Source organism: Coregonus lavaretus (genome assembly GCF_964263955.1).
Source record: "Coregonus lavaretus genome assembly, chromosome: 10".
Classification (NCBI taxonomy): domain Eukaryota; kingdom Metazoa; phylum Chordata; class Actinopteri; order Salmoniformes; family Salmonidae; genus Coregonus; species Coregonus lavaretus.
In genome coordinates, this window is record NC_139997.1 from 59,806,074 (window position 1) to 59,820,915 (window position 14,842).

The window sequence follows — 14,842 nt, forward strand, 5'->3', positions numbered from 1 at the left end:
TTTGCAGCCTTTCCAGCTTCAGTTTGAAGTGATTGTGTTAGCTTTATTGTTGGCTAGCTCCTCTGAACAACAGTGTCCTGACGAGAGAGCACATTTTCTTTGCCTGGTGAAATCGCTCCTCAGTAGCTCATTGTTATGGATGTCACTAGAAAAGAGCTTAAACAAATTCAAATGCAGCTACTTTGTTGTTATTCTGGCTGCACTGTTTGACGTGACTGTAAATTAGCCGTAGTTGGCTAGCTAGCAAGGGATAAGAATGTTGCCAGCCAGTATGGCAATAGAACATTTAGAATGAACGACTCCGTCGCGTCCATAGATACAGAACAAAAATACTTTACGACTGGGTTGCGTCTCTGGCAACAGAACTGATAGAACAAACCCTAGATTTGTGTCGGGACTATATCTTGTGGAAGGATGAAATAGTATGAATGCATTCATCATAATAACGTTTTTAATGAAAATATGTAAATCATTATTTGAATATGTTGGTAACCCATTGTATAAAAGTGATGATGAACTCAAAGCTGATGTTTGGAGGATATATTGGCATAGTTTGCCAGCCCTCAACTGTGTCTCAGGCCTAACAACACCCCTGCCAATATATCCTCCAAACACCGGCGTCTCGGGCATTATCACTTAAACAACCTACTTGTACGTGTACGTGAGAGACTCACCTTTCCACAGAGGGTGTGTAGCCCAAACTGTTCGAATGCTACAGACAGAAGTTGGCAGATCGACTGTACCGACTTCAGACGAGTGCCAAAATGCTTTTGGGTGTCATAGAGCAAAACGACCCCCAGAAGCGTTTGGACGCTACAGATATTTTCATGGTCTGACAAACACTGCTCCAACTCTGCCACCTTTCACCTCAGATGCGCAAGAGCGACATCCGCGGATGCGGTGGATTGAGACGCATCTCATGCAAAAAACAGATATCTCTAGCTTAAACAGATTTTGATGGGGATGTTTTAATTATGCTAATTAGATTTCCACAGGGGCGCGGACATTGACTCTAGGGGGTTTAAACAAAAACGGTGTTACTGTTGAGAACCATGTCAGCAGCTTTCTACTGATATATTCCACAGAGACAAGCATGTAAGCTTACTCCCTTCAACATTGTCCCTGCCTGGCCCTAGGTTAATCCCTAAATAGGCAAAATGATCAGGTTTCCCAGGGAAAGACAGACACTTGTTGTCCCTGTGTGTGCTCCTGAGTGGCCAGCTTGTTTGTCTGTCAGCTGTGTTGTTGTGGGTAGATAGTTACAGGAACAGTAGTCAGGATGGGCTGAAATCAGGTTATTTTGTCACCCTGCCAGCCTGCTGCCACCTGTGCTGCTGGCTTGTTTGTCATGTGGGCAGCACAAATATGACATTTCACTATGTGTATTTTCAACAGGACGCCCCTTGCATCTCACGAGGGTTTTGTACTATTGACCCAGAGGCATGTCAAGGTTTGTCCACCATTCCCACGCAGCGTAGGTGGTGGGTCAACGTACTATAGATCTAACAGCCATCACTATGCCTGCTTAAGAGTATATATTCCTTCCCTGTCCCTCACTGGGCTCAAACCAGGGATCCTTGGTAAAACTAGCGATTTAAAAAGAGAGAGTGAAGAAATTTCAAGCTGGGGAGTGAGGTTACTAATCCAACTTGTTACATAGGGCCCAACACCAAATCGACTCCTAGACCCTATCAATATACACCAGGCCTTCTTTCTTGATTCCCCCTTGCAGATCTATACTTGGTCAGGTATCAGCTACATAGTAAAAACATGGTAATAGTTCCACCTGGCCTTATGATTGGCTGGATGGAGTTTCTGCCTTATTGGGCTGCTCTGCTGCTAATTCCTTTCCAGTCCATGAATGGTCTGCAACATGGGCATTAGGTAGGGGTGAGGGAGCTGTTTCAGACTGGGCCATAGTGTCTCCTGGGCCCGTATTCAGGATCAGTTTGGACTATTAGTCAGATCATAATGAATAAGATTATAATGGGAAGATCAGTACTCCTAATCTGAGATGGACCCAGGAGTCTGTTATGCAAGGGTTGGGGTGAGGTGTGACCCAGGTGCGGTGCAGCATATACATTAAGCAGTAGGCAGAGATGGTGAAACAAGGATCTTTACTGGTGGTCCCGAAGCCAAAATACAAAATAATGGACTTACCAGAAATAGATAAAAGAAAGGCGGAGCAAATAAGTCTCCAAAAACTGTCTGACAGCCAAAATACGAAATACTACCTAAGACTGAAACAAATAACGAAACAGGAAGAACACTTCTCAAGTACCTGTACATAGGTCTCCGATCAGACACTGAGTAGTACTGCAGGACATAGAGAAACTAGCAGAGAAAACTGAGCAAGGGAACACAGGGAAGTGAGGGCATAAATACACAGGTGAACAGATAAACACAGGTGACACCAATAGGATCATGATTAGTCCCGACTGTGAGTGAGGAGGTGCCTAAGGTTGTTGGAGGATGACACCTAGTGGGTCGCTCCGGAACTGCGACCCCCTCCTGTAACAGTGCCCCACCCCTTCCATTTATTGCAATGGTCATAAATTGCACAGCACAAACAATGAAGAAATCAGAGGAAATTTGAATTATTGTGAGTGCGGCAGAACGCTTTTTGGGACTCAGTGAGTTTACAGCCGAGGTATTCCAAGAAATCCTGTTAAAGGATGTTCTGCCCTCACAGGCCCCTGAGCCTGTGTAGGGATGTGACTTGAATTGGAAAGTGACTGAAGGAGTGGGACAGTTTTATTTTAATGTGTCTCTTTTGTGTAAACTGAAGAGGTGGTGTTTGCTCGATTGCGCTTAGGACATTGTACATTGAACATCTGGTTGGCAAGCATGTGAATGGTTTGTGTCTGGAGTGTATGGTCGATGAAACGGTGGCGCATGTGTTGTTATATTGTTGTAAGTATGTTGATGAGAGGGAAAGAATGAAGTGAAGGATCATTGAGGTTGGACAGGATTGTGGGGTTTGGAAGGGATTTGGGGAGGGTCTATTAGAATTTAGTAGGACTCTTTTTTATTTTCTCAGAAGTACTGAGGAGGATTTAGAAATGTTGTAAACAGTAATTGACCACAAACACCAGTACAGTAGGTGGCAGCATGCACCTTTAACACCTTTAACATTTGTTTGCGGACTGTCATTATATCATAGAAGAAGAAGAAGAAGAAGAAGAAGAAGAAGAAGAAGAAGAAGAAGAAGAAGAAGAAGAAGAAGAAGAAGAAGAAGAAGAAGAAGAACCCAATTGCTCGGAGGGTGGACCATGAGATGTCGGAAGCAGAAGTGTCGTTTATAGCTTAAAGTGCGTCAAGTACAGTTAGCGAGAAAGATGAGTGGACAACATTGAAGTCCAAGAATGGAACAAAAAGGGCTAAAATTATTGTGGAAAATGAGTCTGATGAATCGTTCCTTGTTGGAGTACGTATTTTGGATGAAGATATTTACTTGGGAAACCCTTTTGAAGTCACAAGGATGGTGAAGAAGGCGTTGGGAAAAGTGGATGCAGTCAAAGTAACCAGGAGTGGTATGGTGTTGATATGGTGTGTATCTAAAGAGCAAAAGGAGCGTGCATTGTGGCTCGCAAAAATATTGAAGCATGAATTGAACAGTTTTAGTTTTCTGTGTTATTTCTGGCATCCCGTTGGACATTGATAAGCAATATCTTAGGCAAAAGTTTCCAGGAGTAGTTAATGCACGTCCCTTGACCCGTTTGGAGAATGGGAAAAAGGAGCAAAGTTGATCTGTATTATTGATGTTTGATGAGTATTTACCATACTATGTAAAGTTGGGATACAGTGCATTCGGAAAGTATTCAGACCCCTTGACTTTTTCCACATTTTGTTACGTTACAGCCTTATTCTAAAATTGATTAAATAAAAACATTTCCTCAGCCACCCTGTTTCCATTGATCATCCTTGAGATGTTTCTACAACTTGATTGGAGTCCACCTGTGGTAAATTCAATTGATTGGATATGATTTGGAAAGGCCAAGCCATGAGGTCAAAGGAATTGTCCGTAGAGCTCCGAGACAGGATTGTGTCGAGGCACAGATCTGGGGAAGGGTACCAAAACATTTCTGCAGCATTGAAGGTCCCCAAGAACACAGTGGCCTCCATCATTCCTCCCAGAGTGCGAAGAGCCTTGGCGTGACCCTGGACAACACCCTGTCGTTCTCCGCTAACATCAAGGCGGTGACCCGATCCTGCAGGTTCATGCTCTACAACATTCGGAGAGTACGACCCTGCCTTACACAGGAAGCGGCACAGGTCCTAATCCAGGCACTTGTCATCTCCCGTCTGGATTACTGCAACTCGCTGTTGGCTGGGCTCCCTGCCTGTGCCATTAAACCCCTACAACTCATCCAGAATGCCGCAGCCCGTCTGGTGTTCAACCTTCCCAAGTTCTCTCACGTCACCCCCCTCCTCCGCACACTCCACTGGCTTCCAGTTGAAGCTCGCATCCGTTACAAGACCATGGTGCTTGCCTATGGAGCAGTGAGGGGAATGGCACCTCCGTACCTTCAGGCTCTGATCAGTCCCTACACCCAAACGAGGGCATTGCGTTCATCCACCTCTGGCCTGCTGGCTCCCCTTCCTCTGCGGAAGCATAGTTCCCGCTCAGCCCAGTCAAAACTGTTCGCTGCTCTGGCACCCCAATGGTGGAACAAGCTCCCTCACGACGCCAGGACAGCGGAGTCACTCACCACCTTCCGGAGACATTTGAAACCCCACCTCTTTAAGGAATACCTGGGATAGGATAAAGTAATCCTTCTACCCCCCCCCCCCCTGGCTATAGGGTGAATGGACCAATTTGTAAGTCGCTCTGGATAAGAGCGTCTGCTAAATGACGTAAATGTAAATGTTAAATGTTAAATGGAAGAAGTTTGGAACCACCAAGACTCTTCCTAGAGCTGGCTGCCCAGCCAAACTGAGCAATCGGGGGAGAAGAGCCTTCGTCAGGGAGGTGACCAGGAACCCGATGGTCACTCTGACAGAGCTCTAGAGTTCCTCTGTGGAGATGGGAGAACCTTCCAGAAGGACAACCATCTCTGCAGCACTCCACCAATCAGACCTTTATGGTAGAGTGGCCAGACGGAAGCCACTCCTCTGTAAAAGGCACATGACAGCCCGCTAGGAGTTTGCCAAAAGGCACCTAAAGACTCTCAGACCATGAGCAAACAAGATTATCTGGTCTGATGAAACCAAGATTGAAGTATTTGGCCTGAATGGAGGAAATCTGGCACCATCCCTACGGTGAAGCATGGTGGTGGCAGAATCATGCTGTGGGGATGTTTTTCAGCGGCAGGGACTGGGAGACTAGTCAGGATCGAGGCAAAGATGAACGGAGCAAAGTACAGAGAGATCCTTGATGAAAACCTGCTCCAGAGCTTTCAGGACCTCAGACTGGGGCGAAGGTTCACCTTCCAACAGGACAACAACCTTAAGCACACAGCCAAGACAACGCAGGAGTGGCTTCGGGACAAGTCTCTGAATGTCCTTGGCCCAGCCAGAGCCCGGACTTAAACCTGATCGAACATTTCTGGAGAGACCTGAAAATAGCTGTGCAGCAACGCTCCCCATCCAAGCTGACCGAGCTTGAGAGGATCTGCAGAGAAGAATGGGAGAAACTCCTCAAATACAGGTGTGCAGAGCTTGTAGCGTCATATCCAAGAAGACTCAAGGCTGTAATCGCTGCCAAAGGTGCTTCAACAAAGTACTGAGTAAAGGGTCTGAATACTTATGTAAATGTGATATTTCATTTTTTTCATTTTAAAAAATAAATTAGCTAAATGTATAGGGTATTGTGTGTAGATTGATGAGGGAAAAAACAATTTAATCAATTTTAGAATAAGGCTGTAACCTAACAAAATGTGGAAAAAGTCAAGGGGTCTGAATACGTTCCAAAGGCACTGTATATAAGATACGCCGTAAGAGCATTCATGCAGAACCCGATGCAATGCAAGAAGTGTAAAAAGTTTGTGTCAAGTGTTTGCAGACGGAAGGATTATGTTATTGAAGAGTATGTGAATGTAAAATGTTGCAACTGTGTGGAGATCATATTTCCAAATTCCCTGAGTGCCCTGTTAGGGTGAAAGAGGTTGAGGTGTCAAGGGTCAGGGCTGTACAGCAAATATCCTTTGTGGAGGCAGTGAAGAGTGTTGAAGGGGCAACAGGACACAGTTCTGAAGAAGATATGCGGTGGATGCACCACAACCCGTTGCAAATGTTATCCTTCAATCAAGTGATCTGGATACACTTATGGTGAAAAGGTGTATTTTGTAGCATTCATAGCCACAGTTATTAATTGTACTGCACAAGTGTCCAAGAAGTCGGACATCATTATATCTGCAGCCGAGAAGTTTTTGGGCCTCCTAGACTTAACAACAGAAGCGCTGCAAGGACCACTGTCGCCAGGAACTGTCCCGCCATCACAGGATCCTTCTGAGCCTGTGTAGGGACCTGATTAAAACAGAAAAGCAGGCTGATTTAGTTTAATTAACATTTCGTTACTGATCATTTGTATGGATATTTATTTTTTTACCCCGCATTTTTTCCCTTTTTGGATCCTTATTATCCACCTGTACAATAGGTGGCGGAATGTACATATAATTGTTGCGAACGCCGTTATACCAAAGAAGAAGAATAACCCAATTGTCCACATCTTTGCGTGGTCACACCCCCCGAGCGTACGTGCGCGCACCCTTCTATCGCGTGATGGTGATCATCCATGTTGCTGTTAGTGGTGAAGATTAGCTTGTAATTTAAGAGAAGCTCTCGGGCGCTTTTTATATGTTTTAATTTAACACAAACCACTCTGCGTCTTAGACTGAAGGCTATTTAGTCTAGGGGTGGAGTGGAGAAACGATAGACGAGTTCATTCGAGGAATATTAAACATTTTCGTTCTTGAGTTGTAGGCGAATTTGGGGGTATCGTGAGTAAAAGGGGAAATGGCCACTCAGGTAGAGACTCTCCTACCCAACAATCCTCTTATCAAACAGGAGGATAATGGGCAATCGAGCAAGATGATACAACATGGAGAGGACTGTCTGGAAAAGGGGGTGAAGCAGACAGGTGTTGCCGACGAGGGTAGCAATATGAAAACAAACAACTCGGAACAGGGTGGGATTGCAACGAAGGAACTAAGCTCTAAACAGGCAAAAGAAGAGAGTAACAATCAAGAGAAAGACATCCTGGATCAAGAGAAGTACACGACTGATCAAACGGAAGACTGTGTGAAATGCAGTAAAAGGGAGTTTGCTGAAGCACCCCCGCCCAAGGTGAACCCATGGACTAAGAAAATGAATGCAGTGACCGTGGTCAGCGTGAATGGACGATCGCATCATGGTTTGTATTCCTCCCATAACAACAATGTTCGTGCTGACACTAGTACTGCCTGGGTTTAGGGTGCATTCACCTGAACCACTTGAAGGCCAAGCATGATCTGTTTCTGTCAGATCTATGATAGTAGGGAGTTCCTCGCAGGATAATGCTGCATTGCAAACTTGCTCGCACCTAGTAGACCGCTCTAGCTAGTTAACAATATATAGAGCAAGGCCCCAAACTATTTCTGGAATAGTGTATTGTAAGCTTCTTCCACAATATAATTGGAGTTGATGTTCAAAACAACGTATTCTGTCGTCTCTTTGACTGATGACACCTGTTCTGCAAATGTAATAAGATAAATGAAGCAGATGGCTAGACTTTTTTTTTTGCCAGTGTCTGGGCCTCACTCGGGGACGTTACAGGCTGAAACTAGCGAGGTTTCATATGTCGTATATTTAAAAACTATAACGTTATCATTACACTACTTTTTGCCAATTTTTTTGTTGTTGTGCCAGCTGCCGATGAAGTGACTTCGGTTGACCATCAGTTTCCCATTACAGTTGCATGGCTAGCTAACATGGCTGTATAGACGATGCTAGCAACAACACGATGTCTGAACTGAAGCAGCAAGGCACAGTAATACCTTAGCATTGTCATAGGTGGAACGCGATTTAACTTTTACGATTAAACGCCAGGTAGGTTATGGTACTTACAGTAGCTACAATTTTTTTGCCCATATTTGTGAAGCACTGTTTAGTGACATGCAGCCAATGGACATTTTAAGCTCCTGTTTTCAGTTGAGAAAGATTAGCCTAGCACGCTGAAAGTGAGTGCTGATGACTAACAATAACGTTAGCAGTTGGGCCTAGCTAACGTTAGTTAGCTAATCATCAGGCTCGAGCTATCTAGTTGGGTAAAGCAGGCAGCTAACGGAATCCAAATCACGTTATTTAACGACACTTAGTTTGACGCTTAGCAAAAATGCAGCGTTGGAAAATATTTGCGCAGTTTTATCCAACAGGCTGAAAACTAGTGTTTGTTTGTTATGGTAGGCTGGACACATGACATTTTTAACAACGCTTTTTTGATAAAAACGAGTTCATTGCATCCGCCGTTGAACCCAGTTTCATAATATTACCATATGTCCCAGCTGCTTGCCGTAGTTTTGAAGTAGTAAGGAAAAAACGGCCCTTATTTTATGTTATTTTTCACCCTGCCAGCTCCTATTAGTTCTATTGAGCACCGTGGCACCAACTCGCCTACCAAATGTTTTATTCACAGCCCATTGTTCTATGTCACAGTGCCTGCTTCGCTATTGTTGGCAATGACACCTGCCCAGGTTAAAGCAATTGCTGATAGTTAAAACGTCAACAACAAAAAATTACTCATGGAACTCTGAGGTCCTCCCATTGTTTCCTATAGGGGAAATATAGGTATGTCTATTTTGCCAAATATCTCGCAATGTGTACATTTAGATTTTTTTCAAGTCGGGCATCATTTTAATCATGAGCATCTCCTCTTTCTAATTATGTAAAGCTGGGCAGCGTACTCCGTTGTCGTCAAACGCTAGCCCCGAAATACTTTTTGCCCTTGGAACGCTGATCTCCCCCAATTGTTTTTCAGCCTTAGGTGAATTTTGACTCGTTCTATTGTCCATCCTAGTTATGGCACGTTAAGTGTTCCTCCACCAAATGGCCAGGAACAATACCTTTATTTAAAATGTATGTTTAGGAAGTATTTCTAACAATTTCATCGGTGTCTGTCGTAAAACATGCCAAGTTCTGTGTTATGATTCACCTATTATGGGGCAGATAGCTGGCTCTTGCATTGCAATGATTCATCATGGCTACAGCCGCTGCATGATCAGATGCTAGCTTGATGTTAGCCAGTAAGTTAGTTATCTATTTTGCTATGCTAGCCACTTAGCTAGCTACCTATCAGCTTGGATGTAGACATCCCAATTTGGTTGTTGTCGACCTGTTGCCTAAGACTAATAATCGTATCCTTCTGATAAAGAATAAATGAGAACCTCGTTTTTAGTACACTGTACAAAAATATAAACGCAACATGTAAAGTGTTGATCCCATGTTTCATGAGCTGAAATAAAATATCCCAGAAATTTCCATACACACCAAAAGCTTATTTCTCGCAAGTTTTGTGCACAAATTTGTTTAATAAGCTTCTTGATATGACACATGTCAGGTGGATGATTTATCTTGGCAAAGGAGAAATGCTAACTAACAGGGATGTAAACAGCATGATCATTGCACAGGTGCACCTTGTGCTGGGGACAAAAGGCTACTCTAAAATGTGCAGTTTTGTCACATAACACAATGCCACAGATGTCTCAAGTTTTCAAGGAGTGTGCAATTGTCATGCTGACTGCAGGAATGTCCACCAGAGCTGTTGCCAGATAATTGAATGTTTATTTCTCTACCATAAGCCGCCTCCAACGCCACTTTAGAGGACTCAACCGCAGACCACCTGTAACCATGCAAGCCCAGGACCTCCACATCCAGCTTTTTCACCTGCGGAATCGTCTTGAGACCAGTCACCCTGACAGCTGATGGAACTGTGGGTTTACACAACCAAATAATTTCTGCACAAACTGTCAGAAACAGTCTCAGGGAAGCTCATCTGCGTGCTTGTCGCCTCACCAGGGTCTTGAGCTGATTGCAGTTGACCTGACATGCCATTCATCTGCCACCATCACCTCATGTTTCTGCATGATAATGCACAGCAACATGTCACTAGGATCTGCACACAATTCCTGGAAGCTGAAAATATCCCAGTTCTTCCATGGCCTGCGTACTCACAAGACATGTCACCCATTGAGCATGTTTTGGATGCTCTGGATCGACGTGTACGACAGCGTTTTCCAGTTCCCACCAATATCCAGCAACTTCGCACAGCCATTGAAGAGGAGTGGGACAACATTCCACAGGCCACAATCAACAGCCTCATCAACTCTATGCGAAGGAGATGTCGCGCTGCATGAGGCAAATGGTGGTCACACCAGATACTGACTGGTTTTCTGATCCACGCCCCTACCTTAAAAAAATAAAAGATGTGACCAACAGATTCATGTCTGTATTCCCAGTCATGTGAAATCCATAGATTAGGGCCTAATTTATTTATTTCATTTGACTGATTTCCTTATATGAACTGTAACTCAGTAAAATATTTGAAGTTGTTGCATGTTGCGTTTATATTTTCACCAATCTACCCCATAATGACAAAGTGAAAACATGTTTTTAGAAATGTAGGAAGTGTATTGAAAACGAATTACAGAAATATCTCATTTACATAAGAGTCAACACTTTGTAGAATCACCTTCAATGGCGATTACAGCTTTGAGTCGTTTTGGGTATGTCTGTATCAGCTTTCCAAATCTGGATTTGGGGATTTTCTCCCATTCTTCTTGTAGATTTTCTCAAGCTCTGTTAAATTTAGATGGGGAGCGGCAGTGAACAGCAATCTTCAAGTCTTTCCACAGCTTTTCAATGGGATTCAAGTCTGGGCTTTGGCTTGGCCACGCAAAGACTTTAACATTCTTGTTCTGAAGCCATTCCAGCGTTGCTTTGGCTGTATGCTTGGGGTCATTGTCCTGTTGGAACGTAAATCTTCACCCCAGTCTATGGTCGCTTGCACTCTGAAACAGGTTCTCATCAAGGATTTGCCTGTATTTGGCTCCATTCATTGTTCCCTCTCCTTACCAGTCTCCCAGTCCCTGCCGCTGAAAAGCTTCCCCATAGCATGATGCTTCCACCACCTTGCTTCACGGTAGGGATGGGGTTAGACGTGTGAAGAGCTGTGCCTGGTTTTCTCCAGACATAGCGCTTTGCATTCCGGCCAAAAAGTTATATTTTTCTTAGTCTTTCACGTGCCTTAGTCTTTCAACTCCAGGCGTGCTGTCATGTGCTTTTTTTTTCTCAGGAGTGGCTTCAGTCTGGCCAATCTGCCATAAAGCCCAGATTGGTGTTGTGCTGTAGAGACTTTTGTCCTTCTGGCAGGTTCCTCCATCTTAGCCAAGGAACAATGTAATTCTGTCAGTGGTCATTGAGTTCTTGGTCACCTCCCTGACCAAGGTCCTTCTTGCCCGGTTGCTCAGTTTGGTTGGACGGCCAGCTCTAGGCACAGTCTGGGTAGTTCCATATGTTTTCAATTTCCCAATGATGGAGAACACTGTGCTCTTGGAAACTTTCAACACTCTAGAAGTGGTTGTGTACCCTTCCTCAGATATACAGTTGAAGTCGGAAGTTCACATACATCTTAGCCAAATACATTTAAACTCACAATTCCTGACATTTAATCCTAGTAAAAATTCCCTTTCTTAGGTCAGTTAGGATCACCACTTTATTTTAAGAATGTGAAATGTCAGAATAATAGTAGAGAGAATGATTTTTTTCAGCTTTTATTTATTTCATCACGTTCCCAGTGGGTCAGAAGTTGGTAGCATTGCCTTTAAATTGTTTAACTTGGGTCAAATGTTCACCCCACAATAAGTTGGGTGAATTTTGGCCCATTCCTCCTGACAGAGCTGGTGTAACTGAGTCAGATTTGTAGGCCTCCTTGCTCGCACACGCCTTTTCAGTTCTGCCCACACATTTTCTATAGGACTGAGGACAGGGCTTTGTGATGGCCACTCCAATACCTTGACTTTGTTGTCCTTAAGCCATTTTGCCACAACTTTGGAAGTATGCTTGGGGTCATTGTCCATTTGGAAGACCCATTTGCGATCAAGCTTTAACTTCCTGACTGATGTCTTGAGATGTTGCTTCAATATATCCACATAATTTTCCTTCCTCATGATGCCATCTATTTTGTGAAGTGCACCTGACCCTGCTGCAGCAAAGCACCCCCACAGCATGATGCTGCCACCTCCGTGGTTCACGGTTGGGATGGTGTTCTTCGGCTTGCAAGCAACCCCCTTTTTCCTCCAAACATAACGATGGTCATTATGGCCAAACAGTTCTATTTTTGTTTCATCAGACCAGAGGACATTTATCCAAAAAGTATGATCTTTGTCCCCATGTTTAGTTGCAAACCGGAGTCTGGCTTTTTTATGGCTGTTTTGGAGCAGTGGCTTCTTGCTTGCTGAGTGGATTTTCAGGTTAAATCAATATAGGACTCGTTTTACTGTGGATATACAGTGGGGAGAACAAGTATTTGATACACTACCGATTTTGCAGGTTTTCCTACTTACAAACCATGTAGAGGTCTGTAATTTTTATCATAGGTACACTTCAACTGTGAGAGACGGAATCTAAAACAAAAATCCAGAAAATCACATTGTATGATTTTAAAGTAATTAATTTGCATTTTATTGCATGACATAAGTATTTGATACATCAGAAAAGCAGAACTTAATATTTGATACAGAAACCTTTGTTTGCAATTACAGAGATCATACGTTTCCTGTAGGTCTTGACCAGGTTTGCACACACTGAGGCAGGGATTTTGGCCCACTCCTCCATACAGACCTTCTCCAGATCCTTCAGGTTTCGGGGCTGTCGCTGGGCAATACGGACTTTCAGCTCCCTCCAAAGATTTTCTATTGGGTTCAGGTCTGGAGACTGGCTAGGCCACTCCAGGACCTTGAGATGCTTCTTACGGAGCCACTCCTTAGTTGCCCTGGCCGTGTGTTTCAGGTCATTGTCATGCTGGAAGACCCAGCCATGACCCATCTTCAATGCTCTTACTGAGGGAAGGAGGTTGTTGGCCAAGATCTCGCGATACATGGCCCCATCCATCCTCCCCTCAATACGGTGCAGTCGTCCTGTCCCCTTTACAGAAAAGCATCCCCAAAGAATGATGTTTCCACCTCCATGCTTCACGGTTGGGATGGTGTTCTTGGGGTTGTACTCATCCTTCTTCTTCCTCCAAACACGGCGAGTGGAGTTTAGACCAAAAAGCTCTATTTTTGTCTCATCAGACCACATGACCTTCTCCCATTCCTCATCTGGATCATCCAGATGGTCATTGGCAAACTTCAGAGGGCCTGGACATGCGCTGGCTTGAGCAGGGGGACCTTGCGTGCGCTGCAGGATTTTTATCCATGACGGCGTAGTGTGTTACTAATGGTTTTCTTTGAGACTGTGGTCCCAGCTCTCTTCAGGTCATTGACCAGGTCCTGCCGTGTAGTTCTGGGCTGATCCCTCACCTTCCTCATGATCATTGATGCCCCACGAGGTGAGATCTTGTATGGAGCCCCAGACCGAGGGTGATTGACCGTCATCTTGAACTTCTTCCATTTTCTAATCATTGTGCCAACAGTTGCTGCCTTCTCACCAAGCTGCTTGCCTATTGTCCTGTAGCCCATCCCAGCCTTGTGCAGGTCTACACTTGTATCCCTGATGTCCTTACACAGCTCTTTGGTCTTGGCCTTTGTGGAGAGGTTGGAGTCTGTTTGATTGAGTGGGTGGACAGGTGTCTTTTATACAGGTAACGAGTTCAAACAGGTGCAGTTAATACAGTTAATGAGTGGAGAACAGGAGGGCTTCTTAAAGATAAACTAACAGGTCTGTGAGAGCTGTAATTCTTACTGGTTGGTAGGTGATCAAATACTTATGTCATGCAATAAAATGCAAATTAATTACTTAAAAATCATACAATGTGATTTTCTGGATTTTTGTTTTAGATTCCGTCTCTCACAGATTAAGTGTACCTATGATAAAAATTACAGACCTCTAAATGCTTTGTAAGTAGGAAAATCTGTTCTCTCCACTGTAGATACTTTTGTACCTGTTTCCACCAGCATCTTCACAAGGTCCTTTGCTGTTGTTCTGGGATTGATTTGCACTTTTCGCACCAAAGTACGTTCATCTCTAGGAGACAGAATTGCTCCCAAGGTTGAACCAGACTTGTGGAGGTCTACCATTTTTTTTCTGAGGTCTTGGCTGATTTCTTTTGATTTTCCCATGATGTCAAGCAAAGAGGCACTGAGTTTGAAGGTAGGCCTTGAAATACATCCACAGGTACACCTCCAATTGACTCAAATGATGTCAATTAGCCTATCAGAAGCATCTAAAGCCATGACATAATTTTCTGGAATTTTCCAAACTGTTTAAAGTCACAGTCAACTTAGTGTATGTAAAACCCTAGACCCACTGGAATTGTAATACAGTGAAGTGAAATAAGTGAAATAATCTGTCTGTAATCAATTGTTGGAAAAATTACTTGTGCCATGCACAAAGTAGATGTCCTAACCTACTTGCCAAAACTATAGTTTGTTAAGAAGACATTTGTGGAGTGGTTGAAAAACGAGTATGTAAACTTCCGACTTCAAATGTATGCCTCATCACAATTCTATCTTGGAGATCTACGAATGATTCCTTGGACTTTATACTATAGTTTCTGCTCTGACATGCACTGTCAAATGTGGGACCTTTATATAGATAGGTGTTTCTTTCCGTCATAGCAAAGGGGTGTGAACGTATGTAAATGAGATATTTCTGTATTTCAATATCAATTAAATTTGCTAAAATGTGTCTGCATGTTTTCACTTTG

At 43.8% G+C, this 14,842-nt stretch overlaps 1 protein-coding gene across 1 annotated transcript in view; it reads left to right on the top strand.

Annotated features, from left to right (window-relative positions):
- Positions 1 to 6,716: 6,716 nt before the first annotated feature.
- LOC311136394 (la-related protein 1-like) overlaps positions 6,717 to 14,842 on the top strand; it is an 82,567-nt gene continuing 74,441 nt past the window's right edge. The window contains exon 1 of the mRNA XM_084170491.1: positions 6,717 to 7,354. Coding sequence (XP_084026617.1) covers positions 6,958 to 7,354 — 397 coding nt within the window. The 5' untranslated portion in view covers positions 6,717 to 6,957. The remainder of the gene's footprint in view (positions 7,355 to 14,842) is intronic.